At 41.8% G+C, this 14,785-nt stretch overlaps 1 protein-coding gene across 2 annotated transcripts in view; it reads left to right on the forward strand.

The window, feature by feature from the left end:
* Positions 1-12,138, forward strand: part of Pamr1 (peptidase domain containing associated with muscle regeneration 1) — a 103,185-nt gene extending 91,047 nt beyond the window's left edge. For both annotated transcript variants that reach the window (XM_063283704.1, NM_001107755.3), the window contains 5 exons: positions 4,048-4,260; positions 5,936-6,002; positions 8,221-8,453; positions 9,670-9,962; positions 11,070-12,138. In XM_063283704.1, the coding sequence (XP_063139774.1) occupies positions 4,048-4,260; positions 5,936-6,002; positions 8,221-8,453; positions 9,670-9,962; positions 11,070-11,606 (1,343 nt within the window). In that variant the 3' untranslated portion in view covers positions 11,607-12,138. The remainder of the gene's footprint in view (positions 1-4,047; positions 4,261-5,935; positions 6,003-8,220; positions 8,454-9,669; positions 9,963-11,069) is intronic.
* The last annotated feature ends 2,647 nt before the right edge of the window (positions 12,139-14,785 follow it).

Genomic DNA, 14,785 nt, shown 5'->3' on the forward strand with positions numbered 1-14,785 from the left:
ATCAAACAGAAAAGAATCATGAATCTGTCCAATTCGGGAGATACAAAGGTTTCTAAAAAGAGAACACATGGAGGATTGGAGATTGCTTTGAAACCACATGAGATGAGATGGTCTGTGTACCCACCGGGGGATGACTAAATGAGGGAAAACAATGCTGGACAGACTAAGTCTTAAGACTCTTTTCAAAAGCATCATAAGTAGGTGGGTAGCTTTGGAAAATACAGGGAACAAGAGAGAAGAGACAGGTATTGTTTGATATAGGAAAATTTAAGGTTTCAGTGTGCAGGATTAAAATTGTCCAATTGTAGAGACACTACATGTTGTAACCAGAAGTCTGAGTCTACTTGAATTTGGAAGCTCATAGTTGCTTCTGTTCCAGTCTCCATTTCTTCTCATGCAGGGCCATCAGTTTACATACATGTTTATTTTCCTATCCATTTTTACCCTTTTGGCCATTTAGGCTTCCTTATGATTCTTTTCTTGTAAGTATTCTTTCAGTTTATTAGTACTCTTCAGCCTCATTGGATTTCCTATTAAATTATCCACTGAATTTTTTATTTTATCATTGTACTTTTCCATTTTAGATTTTCTGTGGTTATATTTTTAGGCTTATAGTTTTCTGCTAAAGTTATCCATCTCGTCCTTGGCTTCCTTGAAGATATTTGGCATAGTTGTGTTTTAAAGTGGTAATCACAAAACAACATTATCTGGAACTTTATGACTCCCCCCCCCCCTTTGGTCTATTTCTCTTGGTTTTCAGTTACATGATCTTGCTTTCTACCGTGGTCAGTTGAGATTGCTACAGTGGAATGACATGCATTGACAGATTAATGTTTATTTCTCATAGATATAGAGGCTAAGAAGTCCAAGATCAGGACACTAACATCTAGACGATTTGTCTAATAAAAACCTTTCTAATTTACAGGTGTTGCAATCTTGCTGTCTCCTTACATGAAGGAATGGAGGGGAGAAAACTCTCTGGATTCCATATCACAGAGGCAGTAATGTCACTCATAAGGGTTCTATACTCATAATCTAATTATTTCCCAAGCATTCTACCTCTGAATGTTATACTATGGGAGTAGTTAGGATTTCTACAGACGGCTTTTGAGGGAGACACAAGCATTCATTTCATTGAATCATCATCTCATAGAAGAATGTTTAGCTTCATCCTGGTGACATTATATAGAATACCTTAAGTACACTAAGTGTTTTCAGAATTCTCCATCCTAAGGTCTCACCAAGTTTCAGCTGCTCTGGTCCCTGTGGCTTTTCTCAGTTCAGAAGTAAGATGTGCTCTATGAAAAGTTTGCATATGATCTGATTCAACAAATGTCATTTGGGAACATGTATGTACTGAAGAATTGTAGGAAGAGAGTCATACCATCACATTCTGGATAGAGGTGGTGACACATGACAAATTACCTTCTCTCTCATTCTTATTTTAAAGCTTTCCCAGTGAGAGAAGCAAATGATTTGAAAATGATAAAGCTTTATTTTCTCCAAAAGTTCAAGAACTTCTCAGTGCTCAGACCCACAGTAAAGGTAGCAGATGTACACAGCTGGAGGGCCTAGCCCATGACAAATCAGGGTGTGAGAGTATCATACCATGAAAGTACCTTCTTCCAAGGAAAGAGAAGCCAGCTCTCAGGTTTACCTGTCCAAGCCAGCAGCAGAAGGGATTTTTTTTTTACCTTCTGCTGAAGCTGATGTGGCTACAGTTTAGATTTTTAGTTCTCTGCGTTTTAGGACTAGCCTTAAATACCACCGTCTCTCAGAATAGATGAAGAATAACACTTGCAGATACTTTTACAAAGCTTCAGCCCTTACATTGACTAACTGGGCACAGATTTAGGTGAAAGCCACAGCTAAGCAGTCTAGTTGTCAGGGATCAAGGCCAAATAAAAAACTGCCTCCACGTAGGCAAAGCAGTATTCATAAACTCCAAATTCTAATTGATTATTGTTCTTTGGAAGCATAGATCTAAGCATTTCAGTCCTGAATCATTTTAAAGGCCAGTAAGTTGACCTCAGATCTCCCAATTTTCATGTTCTAGCCAATTCCACAGCTTTAAACATGCATGTGGGGTACACTGCCTTTCATTAGTCTCCAGGCCTCAGCAGGGGACTTTTGGCTGTGTGTTCAGAACTAAAGCATCTGTACTAGATGAAGGTAGCCCCATTTCTTCTGCCTGTTTCTCCCACACCAGCACCATTCCCAAAACACAGCACTGAGGTTTTCTGAGTCCACTTGAGATGTTAAAACTGCACTTCCTTGTTATGGCATCTCAGTATTTTTGAACAGCTTGCTCAGTGAGGTCCCTTTCCTTCCATTTAAAATAGGAGCTTAGGATTTGCTCACAAGAGCAGTTGATTGTATTACATAACCCCAAGGCACACAGACTGTGACTGATCTATTACCATATGGCCCTGGGACAGTCTTCAAGGAAGGCCAAGACACTCATTTGGCTAGAAATCTTCCCAAGTGCATATAGAAACAATGTTTATTTATTTTTGATTTTTGAATAATTTAGAGGTATTGTCCAAATGGGAATCCTCTCCTTGTGTGAGAGCAGGTAAGTTGCTGGGAAGGTGATTGGGGCAGTTCTAGGAAACAAGGCCTGTGGAATGCACAGTTGCTTTGCTTCCAGAGGACTGAGTCTGTGCCTTGGAAGAAATGACAGAATGAGAAGTCAGGGACGGGTTAGAGAGATGGCTCGTGTGTTACTTTTACAGAGAACCTAGCTTCTATGGGTGGCTCTCAAAAATTTAGTTCAAGGGATTTGATCCCCTTCTTCTGACCTTTGCAGTCACAAGGCACACATGTAGCACACACACATATTTGCAACCAAAATGCACATACACAGAAAATAAATGTTAAAAAATAAAAAGAAACAAGGGAAGCTAATAGAGCCACTGGTCCTAAACTCAATAATAAAAAGTTGGATTTTTCATGAGTTTCTCGGTCTTTCCCTAGGCTGGCTATATTCATTACTGTGTCATAATCTGTTTCAGATCATTATGCTACTTATTCAATAGAATATTTCCAGGCCATAAGTAAAATGTTCTGAATAGCTGCTGATGCCTTTTTGACTTTAAGTCTCTGTCCTACAGGAACAAAAGAATAGAAATTTCTTTGTAATGAATGCTAAGTGTGCAGGTAAAAAGCTCTGTTTGGAGATCTGGGTAGGCTGTTAGATCTATAATTACATAGCGTTGTTTCATTTGATTTTATTTCGTGTGTTGTATGGTGTTTTCATTGCATCTATGTCTGTGAACCACTTACATGCCTGATTCCTGGGGGCCAGAAGAGGGTAGTAGTTCCTCCTGGACTAGAGGTTACAGACAGTTGAGAGCTATTATGTGGATGCTGGGAGCCCAGTCCTCTGGAAGGACAGTTAGTGGTCTCAAACCTGAACTATCTCTCCAGCACTACCCCAAACCCTGTACTCTAGTTGTTTGACTGTTGTTTGTTTGGTTGTTTTTTAAACTAAAAGTTTCAGCATACTGGGCTTTTTCTCCCCTGTGGAGTTGAAATCTAAAGTCTAAATTCATTTTAGATATACACTCTTGTTTCAAATCAAATCTACTTTCTGAATACACACCAAAGTAGAAAAATGGCAGAGTGTGAGTTAATTGCGTGTTAGAAAATGAAGCATATAAAACACCACCATCAAAAAATAATAACAATCATATACTAATTGAGAAATCTAGGTGGCATATTTATGTTTGTTCAGACTTGCCCAGTTTCTGCAGTTTGAGAAAGAAATAAACAAATGACATCTAGGGCCCAGATTTAGCATCAAACTTACTTGTATTTCCCATGAATGATTTCTTCATTTAAGAATAAGTCAGGAAACAAGCAGATGACATGCCTAACACATGTTTCCTCATAATGAATTTTCTCTGGGAGACTCTTCTAAGCACTGCTGTTAGCAGGCTCCCTGTCAATGTATTTTTAATTCAATGAAATGTGAAAAGAATCTATTCTAAAACCTGATGACTCAGACTTTTAACAGTTTTTTCCCCCTTATTCTTTCACTTCTAGTTCTTGAAGAAAGAAACTGCTCAGACCTTGGGGGCCCAGTCAATGGGTACAAGAAAATCACAGGAGGTCCTGGACTTCTCAATGAGCGCCACGTAAAAATTGGCACGGTTGTGTCTTTCTTTTGTAATGGCTCATACGTTCTGAGTGGCAACGAGAAAAGAACTTGCCAGCAGAACGGAGAGTGGTCAGGAAAACAGCCTGTCTGCATGAAAGGTAAACTCACAGTCATCTCTGGATTCTACAGATGTATATAGAGTCATTTTAACTCCTCGGCAGTTCCCATGCCTGCTTTAAGTCCCTGGAATAATGTTTTCTTGTAGGCTCATCCTTAAACCATATGTAACTCCTGGGTTGGAGAATAACCTTTAAAAACCTTGTGTCTTGTTTCCTGGGTCCCAGGAAGACCTCATTCTCATCTTACCTAAGATGATGAAGAACAGTTTGGAGAAGATGCTAAGGCTGGATTTTAGATCTAGAAATCCAAGGACAGAAGTTGTAAGCCTTTGCTTACAACTTATCTGTTTTTGTCATGTCTTTAATAAGAGAGCCAATAAGCACATGTACCTTGTCACCTATATGAGGGGACACTACAGATGTAGATGGCTAAAACCAAAGATAGCAGACCTTCAAACCTCTAATGAATGAATGAGTAGCTTGGAAAACAGAGAGAGATCAGTATTCCAGAAATAAGAGTGATAGTGTGAGGTAGAATTGGTTGTAGTCAGCAGGGGGAGGGGCAGGGTGGGGGGGGTTGAGGATGTTAAAAGGAGCTGGGATAATATTTCAGATGAAAGACAGGATGAAAAGGTGAGTATAGGAGGAAGTAGAAGCATCTGTCTTATGGTAAGCTCAAGGCAAGCCATCTAGGAAGTAACATTTAAAATATAGGTTGGAAGCAGAATGTCCTGGACTGCTGTGTAGGGAATTGGAGCTCTCCACAGTGGAGGTCTAGCTTTGCCCTGACTTTATCCATTGGCTGTTTCAAGCTGACACCTTCTTTACTAAGAAGCAAAATGTGCTCATGTCCTAGATTGTCAAGACCATTGCCCCTACCCGTCACCCTCTCTGCTGGGTGTTTGTCAACAACCTGAATCATGGGGAAAGGAATGAAAGAGAAAAAAGGGATAAATGTGAAAGGGATAAATCACTTTAGACTTTTGCCAGAAGCAACTTTCATCCTCCCAAGCACAAGGCCTGATGTTTTATTTCATTAAGTATGGGAACAGTGTTGCATATGTCCTTGGAGGGTTTTGTGTCAACTCTTCTCTTACAAATTAATACAACCAAAGTACTCTAAGTTGCTAATTAGACAAATGTTGGCCGCTAGATTGGGAAAGAGAGATGAGAAGGATTCGTTTTCCCTGAAAGAAAAAAAAAGAAAGATTTCAGTGAATTGAAACTGGGCTCCGAGTTGTCCTCTGGTGACTGCTAGAGACCTTCATTGCAGAGATGGGACAAGGAATGGTTGGTTACTCAAGACTTATTTATAATTGGCACTGTGGTCTTGTTTTAAACAAGGACTTCCTAATTCCCTCTGTGGGCTCTATTTTGGAACCTTCACTTTGAGTTTTATTCCACTATGGTCTAGTTTGCTGACACCATTCCCATGAACAGATGGCCCTAATCTGTTAACTGCCACTGTCCCACGTCACCTCAGAAGAATAGTTTTTCAGAGGGGACTACTGAGTCCTACAGAAATGACTCCAGGTGAAAAGTACCTGGCACCTTGCTAAGTACACTGTTGAGCTTTTCTAACCCATGCAGCCCCTGAGACCTGTGAATGAACGCACAGTGTTTGGAAGGGTGGGAGCGGTGTGTTATTCTGGGTGGAGCGATGTGACTAATGAAGATAGAGAAACATTACACAACATGGTTTATCTGTTTCTAGCCTGCCGGGAACCGAAGATCTCAGACCTGGTGAGGAGGAGAGTCCTTTCAATGCAGGTTCAATCAAGGTGAGACCAAGCACCTGAACTCCTCTTTGAAGGCTAATGGCTATTTCCCTTCTCCACTTGTGTTTGGCCAAAGATAGCCTGGCATTTCTAAGGGACATTTAGTGCTAACTGGTCATGAAAGAATAGGGCTTGTTAGATGGAGGCTCATTAGCCAGCTGCTTTTGGCTAAGAGGAAGCTCCTATTGGAAGAAGTACAAGTTTTATTGGATCGTGGGAAAGCAGATGGTTGGTGAGAAGAAGCAAAGCTTCCCTGATGATCTTTAAGGAGTTGGATTTTAATACTTTGGTCTTCCTGAAATGACCGCTTCTTTATTATGGCAGCTTCTAAAAGCTGGCAGTCCTGCTAAATCATGCAGCCAGCTAGGATTTAGGGGAGTGGTCTTGATGGTGACCAATCAGATGGGGTAGACTGATAGAGCCCAGGAGCTAGAGATAAATGACCAGTAAGAGAGACGTGAACTCTGATGAGAGAAGTGAACTCTTGTGTATACTCAATGTTCCTCTTGGGAAGAAAACGGAGTCCTGCCTGCTAGTGAGAAAGGAGGCCATGTCTACTCTCTTCTGCACCCCTGTCATCACTCTCTACTGCAGTTGCACAGATCTCTTTGGTTTCCTTCTACCAGTCCAAGCGCAATTCTGTTTGAGAAATGTAAAACCTGTGGCTCCTTCAGTCTGGAAATGGTTTCTACTGGATCTCACAGAGCCTTACCCTACCCCCACCCTTTAGTTCTCTGCTTTTTCACCTAGCAGAGAGATCATCTCTGACCGTTATTTCATGCTAGATAAATACTACTATATCCCCATCTTGCCCCCACCCATCATTTTAAATAAAACTAGTAACATCACATGTTTAGTGAGAGATTGAGTAACAAGGTGCTAGATGACTCCTGCAATTGAGAAAGCAAGCCTAAAATCTAGTTGAAGTGTCTTTCTGGAAGACAAGCTGAAGTGGGCATACTCTTAGGTCCTGTAACTTCCTGAAACAAATATCAACTTTAGTGACCAAAAGGTAAGCACGCTATACATTCAGAAGTTCCTAGACCTGACTATAAACATAGCATGGATATCAGTTGGATGAAGTCACTGTGGACTGCATCTGATATTGGTTGAATGAAGTCATGGTGAACTGCATGTTTCCTGAGTCAAACACCATAGAGAGATACAAGAAATAGATTTCATATTAAACAACATGAAATTGGTGTGATAGAGACACTGGGGTGGAAATGGTGACTGTTAAATGTTGTCTTGGGTGTCATCTTCTTTTACTGTGCCCCAAAGCACCCCTCCATTCCCCAAGTGCCTCTCTGCGCTTCATTTCCCTGTGCGTTATTACACAGGATGAAGACATCAATTCCTGATGGAACTCCAGTCTGCTGCCTGACAATCATTATGTCCTGATATAAAGCAATCGCATGCTGTAGGATGTGTCTCTCTCCCCACAGATAGTCTCTAGGGGACTCAACTCCAAGCTCATTTAATGCCCCTTTTCCCATTTACACACAAGTTTTTGTATTTCTCCCAAGCAGTGTTGCCTGAGAGAAAGTTCTAATCTCTGAGGTGAACTAATTACATTTTCTAATTGGCAAATCAAGCTACTGTATCAACACAGTTTAGTTCAAGTCAATTCCTAATATTGCCCCATTATGGTAATGTTTAGAGAAAAGAATGTGCCTGGCTTTCTCTCATTCAAATTAACTCCTTCTGTTTATTTTTGCAATTAAATGCTTGATCTCTCTCTCTCTCTCTCTCTCTCTCTCTCTCTCTCTCTCTCTCTCTCTCTCTCTCTCCTCTCTTCTCCTCCCCCCTCAGTGCGTGTCTACACAAGGAATACATTTGGATCAAAATATTATGTCAGATTTTATTCTGTTTGGTTTAAAAATCCTAGGTACTTGGAAGAATGCCAGGAGCAAAGGACTGCAATATTGAGTGATGTAAAGAAAATTTATTCAGTAGCAAAAAGAGAGAAAGAGGGAGAGTGTGAGGAAAGAGGAAGGAGAAAGAGGGAGAGGAGGAGAGAGAGGGGGAGAGGGGGAGAGGAGGAAGAAGAAACCAGAGTGAGGAGAAAGAGAACAGAGAACGTGGGTAGACAAAGCCAGGGAAGAAAGGGCATGGAGAGAAATGGAACCAGGAGGTGTTTTTCTCTCCTATAACCAATATGGGTACTGGATGCTAAAGTCTTGCTTTTGATCTTTCCCTGGTCCTGTGTGCCTTGATCCAGGGAGACACCATTACACCAGCTTTATTCCACGGCTTTCAGCAAGCAGAAACTGCAGGATGCCTCTACCAAAAAGCCAGCCCTTCCATTTGGAGACCTACCCCCTGGATACCAACATTTGCACACCCAGGTCCAGTATGAGTGCATCTCGCCCTTCTACCACCGCCTGGGAAGCAGCAGGAGGACATGCCTGAGAACTGGGAAGTGGAGTGGGCGGGCCCCGTCCTGTATCCCAAGTGAGTCAAGGCTCATCTTTGAGTTTGAGCTTCTTTCCTTTTCCACAACCACTTGTGAACTGCTGTTAATATCATGGAGGATTTTATGGAAAGCTTAATTGAGCAAGGGGATTTTCTCCCATTGATTCTCCTAGGTTAGTGACCTTTGGAATTCTGCAATTCAAGCTTCCTCCTTTTGGCTTACACTTACTATCCAGAAGAAGTCGACTCATAAGATCTTAGAAGAATTGTTTCTTGTGCATGATTCATCATATCTAGAAAAAGAAAAGACCAGTGACTAATACCAAGTGGGGATAAAGATAAAATTGTGAGAGGACCCCACCGATGTTATCTTTGCAACCTTGTCAAGGCTCCACTTTCAGACTTAATCTCCAATAAATTAATTAACTGACACAAATTAAATAAGGATGTGGTAGTAGATAATGTGGGATAGTATGTGGAAGTTCTGGATTAGAGGCCTGCACATTCTTACCTACCCTTCTCATCCTCTTTGAGAAAAGGGAATAGTGCGGCAAAGTTTGTTGTGGCTGTGTTTATGGAAACAGTCATGGGATTTTTTGTCTGTTACATCATCCACTCAAAAAGCCCCCAAAGTCATTATTATTTCCCTGTACATTTTCTAGACAAAGAACCCAAGCTTCTAAGGGGCCAGACAATTTGTTCAAAGTTCTATGGTTTCACTGAACTACAAAACCTCCACTTTTAACTCAAGATTTTATAGCCAATGGCATGTAAGATAGCTGATAAATACCAAAGGGAGGGGTGCTAAGGGACTTGCTGTACAAGTATGAGGGTCATGAGTTTGGCTGGGCACAGGGGCATGTGCCTGTGATCCCTAAGTGACAGAGGCAGAAGAACCCTTAGGGCTTACTGGCTAGTCAGTTCAAATTGGTGAGCTGCAGGGTCAGTGAGAGACCTGTCTCAATAAATAATGTGAAGAAAAATCAAGAAAAGTATTAAGACCTGACACTCACCACTGACCTTCACACACATAGGCATACCTCTATCTGCGTGCTAGTACACTCATGAATACATACATAAACACATATATTCAAATACAGCACATACATTAAATTAAACTAAAAGAGAAAAAAATAGGTTGGTTGACTTAGTGGCTCCTCCCTTTCAGATGTGTACTGTCTTGGTTGAGTGACCCATTTGTGTTCAGATAGTAATGGTCTGAGTTGATCCTATCAAACTGATGTTTTCTCCACAGTCTGTGGAAAAATCGAGAGCGTTGCTTCTCCAAAGACTCAAGGGACCCGCTGGCCATGGCAGGCAGCCATCTACCGGAGGACCAGTGGTGTACATGACGGTGGTCTGCACAAAGGTGCATGGTTCTTGGTCTGCAGTGGTGCCCTGGTGAATGAGCGTACTGTGGTTGTGGCTGCCCACTGTGTAACAGAGCTGGGGAAGGTCACCATCATCAAGACAGCAGACCTCAAGGTTGTCTTGGGAAAATTCTACAGGGATGATGATCGAGATGAGAAGACCATCCAGAATTTACGGGTGAGAACGGGCTTTCTCGGAAACTGGAGCTTTGAATTGACCAGTTACGAGAGCAGAAGAACAGAGCCTGTGTCAGCTTCGCCTCTTTACCATTTCACTATCCCTCTACCCAACAGGGGCTCAGAGTTTCATGCTAGCAGACTCTAATAGGGAAAGTTAGAAAACCGGGCAGTGGTCCTCCACACCTTTGTAAGGGACATCATCTTTGAAAATAAGGTAAAGCTAAGCATCATTTAAAAAGAACTCATTCACCTTACGTTCCAATGAACATGACTTTATTAGCTTGTACTGTAAATTACAGTATAGTAAACATTGATGAATGTTTAGATATCTCTGTTTGAAATTATTTGCTCTAGGGACCCAGGTCAAGATATATTAATAGCTGTTTCTTAAATTTAAAAGAAAAAGACGTAATTGTCTATCATATTTGCATTTGGGAATTTATCACAAGTAGGTTTGAGGATATAAGTTTTATACAAGATACGTCTAACTACAACATACTTCTCTCATCTACCCCTGTTGGGTGCATGAATAGTGACATGCTGTCCCTTCTTTCCATCCATCCATCTGTCCATCTGTATCCTATCCTACTCTTCTTTCCACCTGTCTATCTACTCTTCTTATACATCCTTAAAGGTAAATGAAATGCTTACAGTGGGCCAAGATTGTAAACCAGTAACGTGTAGGCTGATGCATGGATCCTGCTAATTAACCTATGTGTATTTAAGCAGTTGATTGGACATTAAACATTTGAGGTATTTCTGAGAAAGAGTTGGAGTCCATTTTGTGGTAAAATCAAAATGTTTGCCACATCTCTGTATAGCAATGTACAAAATATCATCTGCTTATTTTAGATGAGGCACGAACGCCCACTTCTATAGCCTTACTTGAAGACTCTACTTATTTAATAGGACATTCTTGGCCCCTGCAGGCATTTGAGTCCACAACTATGAAAATACAATAATTACTTTCTATGATTCCTTGAACAAAGTATCTTCAAAAAATTTATAGCTGTCACTTAGATAGTTTCAATAATTTGAGCTCTACTTGGTCTCTCCTGATTCACACCAGAGCTGGCTATTCACCACTGGTATCTGTTCCTTGTAGATTTCTGCTATCATTCTGCACCCCAACTATGACCCTATCCTGCTTGACACTGACATCGCCGTTCTGAAGCTCCTAGACAAGGCCCGCATCAGTACCCGTGTCCAACCCATCTGCCTGGCTACCACTCGGGACCTCAGCGCCTCTTTTGAGGAGTCTCACATCACTGTGGCTGGCTGGAACATCCTGGCAGATGTAAGGAGCCCTGGCTTTAAGAATGACACCCTACATTATGGGATGGTCAAGGTGGTAGACTCAATGCTTTGTGAGGAACAACACGAAGACCATGGCATTCCAGTTAGTGTCACTGACAATATGTTCTGTGCCAACAAGGACCCCAGTACCCCTTCTAACATCTGCACTGCTGAGACAGGGGGCATCGCTGCTTTATCCTTCCCAGGCCGAGCATCCTCTGAGCCACGTTGGCATTTGGTGGGGCTGGTCAGCTGGAGCTATGACAAGACATGTAGCAACAGCCTATCCACAGCCTTCACAAAGGTGTTGCCTTTCAAAGACTGGATTGAGAGAAACATGAAGTGAACCAGCCACAAGGCCACCGAGAAGCTTTCTCCTAGCATCCATCTGTACATATATGGTGTATGGAACAGTGTGGACCTGAAGCGTAATTTTGCCCATGACCTTTGTTACTGAAAGGCTTCTGGTTTCAGGGTGTTATCTCAATAGAGAGTGAATAGAGTTTACTTTCTGTCAGGGAACTGTCTTCCTGGCTGCTTGGGAATCATCTAAAAGATGCCAGATTTTGCAAGAACTGTGTTTCTTCAAAGAAGACCATGTGAATAGAATGAGAGCCTCCTTCTCCTTCTCCACTCCAAGCGATGTGACTGTCAATCAGTTTGGGTTGAGAAGGTTGACTTGAGGAGGCCTGGGCTGCACCTGCTTTCAGTCAAAGTTCCAAAGAACAGCTTGTATGACAGCCCAGGAGAAGGAGGACCTTGGATGTGACACATGCTCCTGTGAACATTGTCTCAAGATTTTCTGATTCTTTTCCTTTCCAATCTTCTGTATACATTTCAATAAAACAAGGTCTGGCTCCTGACCTACAAAACAAAAATGCCGCTCTCATTTTTTGCATGCTATTCTCATGAGTTATGTGGACCTAGGTTAATAAGTGGGTGAGGGCCCTTTAACATAGAGCCAAGGTGTATACTTTTCCCAAGTGTCTGTCAAGTGCTGTCTTTTCTATACCAGTTATTGGAGCCTGGAGCATCATGAGACAGGTGAGTCAGATAGCACATAGGAAGCAAACTCTAAGTGATGTACTGGTTAATCATGGCTGCAATTTCAGTTGGACTAGAGGTGCCTAGATTGGGAAAGCATAGCTCTAGGTGTCTGTGCGACTGTTTCCTGGGAGGATTAAGAAGAGAAGACTTACCCTGAATGTGGGAAGCTTCCCACATTCCAGGCTATTGGCTCAGGTGGAATGAAGGAGAAGAAGCAGAAAGTCAGCCAATGCAGGTATTTTCTCTCTGCTTCCCGGCAGCCATGATGCGAGCTGCTTCCTTTTCCCATGTAACCTGTCATGATAAAGTGAAACTTCAGAGACCATGGGCAAAAGGAACCTTTCTTGTCTTCAATTATTTCTCTCAGGTTACAGCAACAAGGAGGCTTAATATAGAGTAGCTAACTCCAAGTGTCTCCCTGGTTCTGTGTTCCAGGCCCACTATAAAACTGCCTTGAACCCCCATAAATCTTTAAACAATTTTATTACAGGTATTATGTCTGTCTGTCTGTCTTTCTGTGTATGTATGTGTGTGTCTCTGTGTGTGTATGCATATGCATTTTGTGTATGTATTTATTTAGTGCATGTGCCACCATGCAAGTGTGGAGGTCAGAAGACAACCTTCAGGGTGAGTTTTCTCCTCCCATCCTTTGGGCCCAGGGATCAAACTCAAAGCATCAGGCTTGGTGGCAGTTGAATTAGAATCCCATGTTTTCTTACATCAGGGATGATCTGCCAAGAAACCAAGGCTTTGAGGTTTCTTGCAATGTATGTGAGCATCCTTGAAAGACTCCTCTCACTTCTCTTTAGAATGAGGGGAAATGCAAATTCAATCTGACAAATACCTTCTCTGATCCTTCTGGTATGTTTTCTCTTAGGTGCTAACACTTCTGATGGTTTGCCCTCTTTTCTCATCACAAATTTCCCTGCCCACAGATAGTGTCTTAGAAGTTTTCATCCTTGAGCATTGAGACCATGGGGGAACTCCTGAGTTCATGCTGGTTCTTGGGTGTGTGTGGTGGGTCTTTCCAATTCTCCAGTGTTTTCCTAATATTTAGTGTAGGATCTTTTCGGTTTCCATGTGGCTCTGTGGTTCTTTTCAGCCCTTGTGGGGAATGGCATTCTTAGGTCTGCTGCTGACTATTATTTGACCCTGAGCTGGGGAACCGAATTTCCTGGCCACAGTGACAGCTTCTGTAGAGACTGCCCAGCCACATTCCAAGTGACATCTTCCTCCTCTTGCTTCGGGAGTTCGTGGGGCCTTCTAAGTCTTCGCTGTTCCGTACAAGAGGGGAGAACCCATAACTGTTACAGACCATCCTGGAAGACATTAGTGTCCTATCCATCCAGTAGGAACCTTATTATCACTCTACCTGTGTTAGAGAACTTTGACATAGATGACTTCAGCCCTAAGATACATTTCTAGTCAGGTTTTCTGCCTCACCTTTGTGCCTCTAAACATTTCTCTGAGCAGAAGGGAATGACATCTACTTTCTTTTATCATACTTTCCTGGGATTTTTCATGAGTCATTTACCCCCTCCTTCATACAATCCTCATCCTCAGGGCTTAACCAAAGGACAATATATTAATTACTTATTACAAGTTAACCAACATTTGGAGACTTAAAAAGAAGATCCATTTATTCTCACATAGTTTGGGTATGTTAGAAATTGGAGAATGGTTTCATCTGAGGTGGGAGTGGGCTTTTGGTTAATGCAGCTGCCTATGAGTCACCCATGTACCTGTAGTAACCCTCAGAAATGCTTCCATAAGTAGCCCAATAAACCCACTGTTTCACTAGGCTATACATGGTGGGAGAGTTCCTTTGTCTGTTGTTAGTTTCCTGTCTGAGATGGATAGACTCTAGTTCATATCTTCCCATAAGGTCACAAAATACCACTTCAACGTGCTTGACTCCATAGTTCCTGACTGCAGACATCTCCAGCAATGCCCACTCCTAGATCTCTCTACATAGCACTGCTCTTGTAGGTTTTTGTAAGTACTCATTCACGCTGCAAACTGAAGTTCCCTGGAAAAAAGACAAATATTAATTAAGTATTCTACAAGGCCAAATAAGTGAAAACCCCGACCACAGAGTTAAACTGTTACAGGCCAAAGACAATGATCTTGAGCTATTTTTAGTCCCCTTGAAAGCCATTTATTGCCCACCTCTGTGTCTGACCTAACATCCTTGTGACAAGCAGAACCTTTAAAATGTATTTTTAGCAAACAACTATCGTCTACTAATCCACAAGCTAAGAATGTCATCAGAAGGCATCTGAACCCTCTAGCAGAGTTTCCCTGCTTTGCTGTGACTCACCTATTGGTGAGGCCTGTCAATGTATTCGGGACGTGCCTAGATTTATGACTTTCTTGTTCTATAAGTAGTAAAATATCTCCTAATTATTTCCACAAAGGAACATGTCCATGCACCCACTCATAATCACTCATATTTAACTTAAAATAAATTATCTCTTG

Source organism: Rattus norvegicus, chromosome 3, assembly GCF_036323735.1.
Source record: "Rattus norvegicus strain BN/NHsdMcwi chromosome 3, GRCr8, whole genome shotgun sequence".
Classification (NCBI taxonomy): Eukaryota; Metazoa; Chordata; class Mammalia; order Rodentia; family Muridae; genus Rattus; species Rattus norvegicus.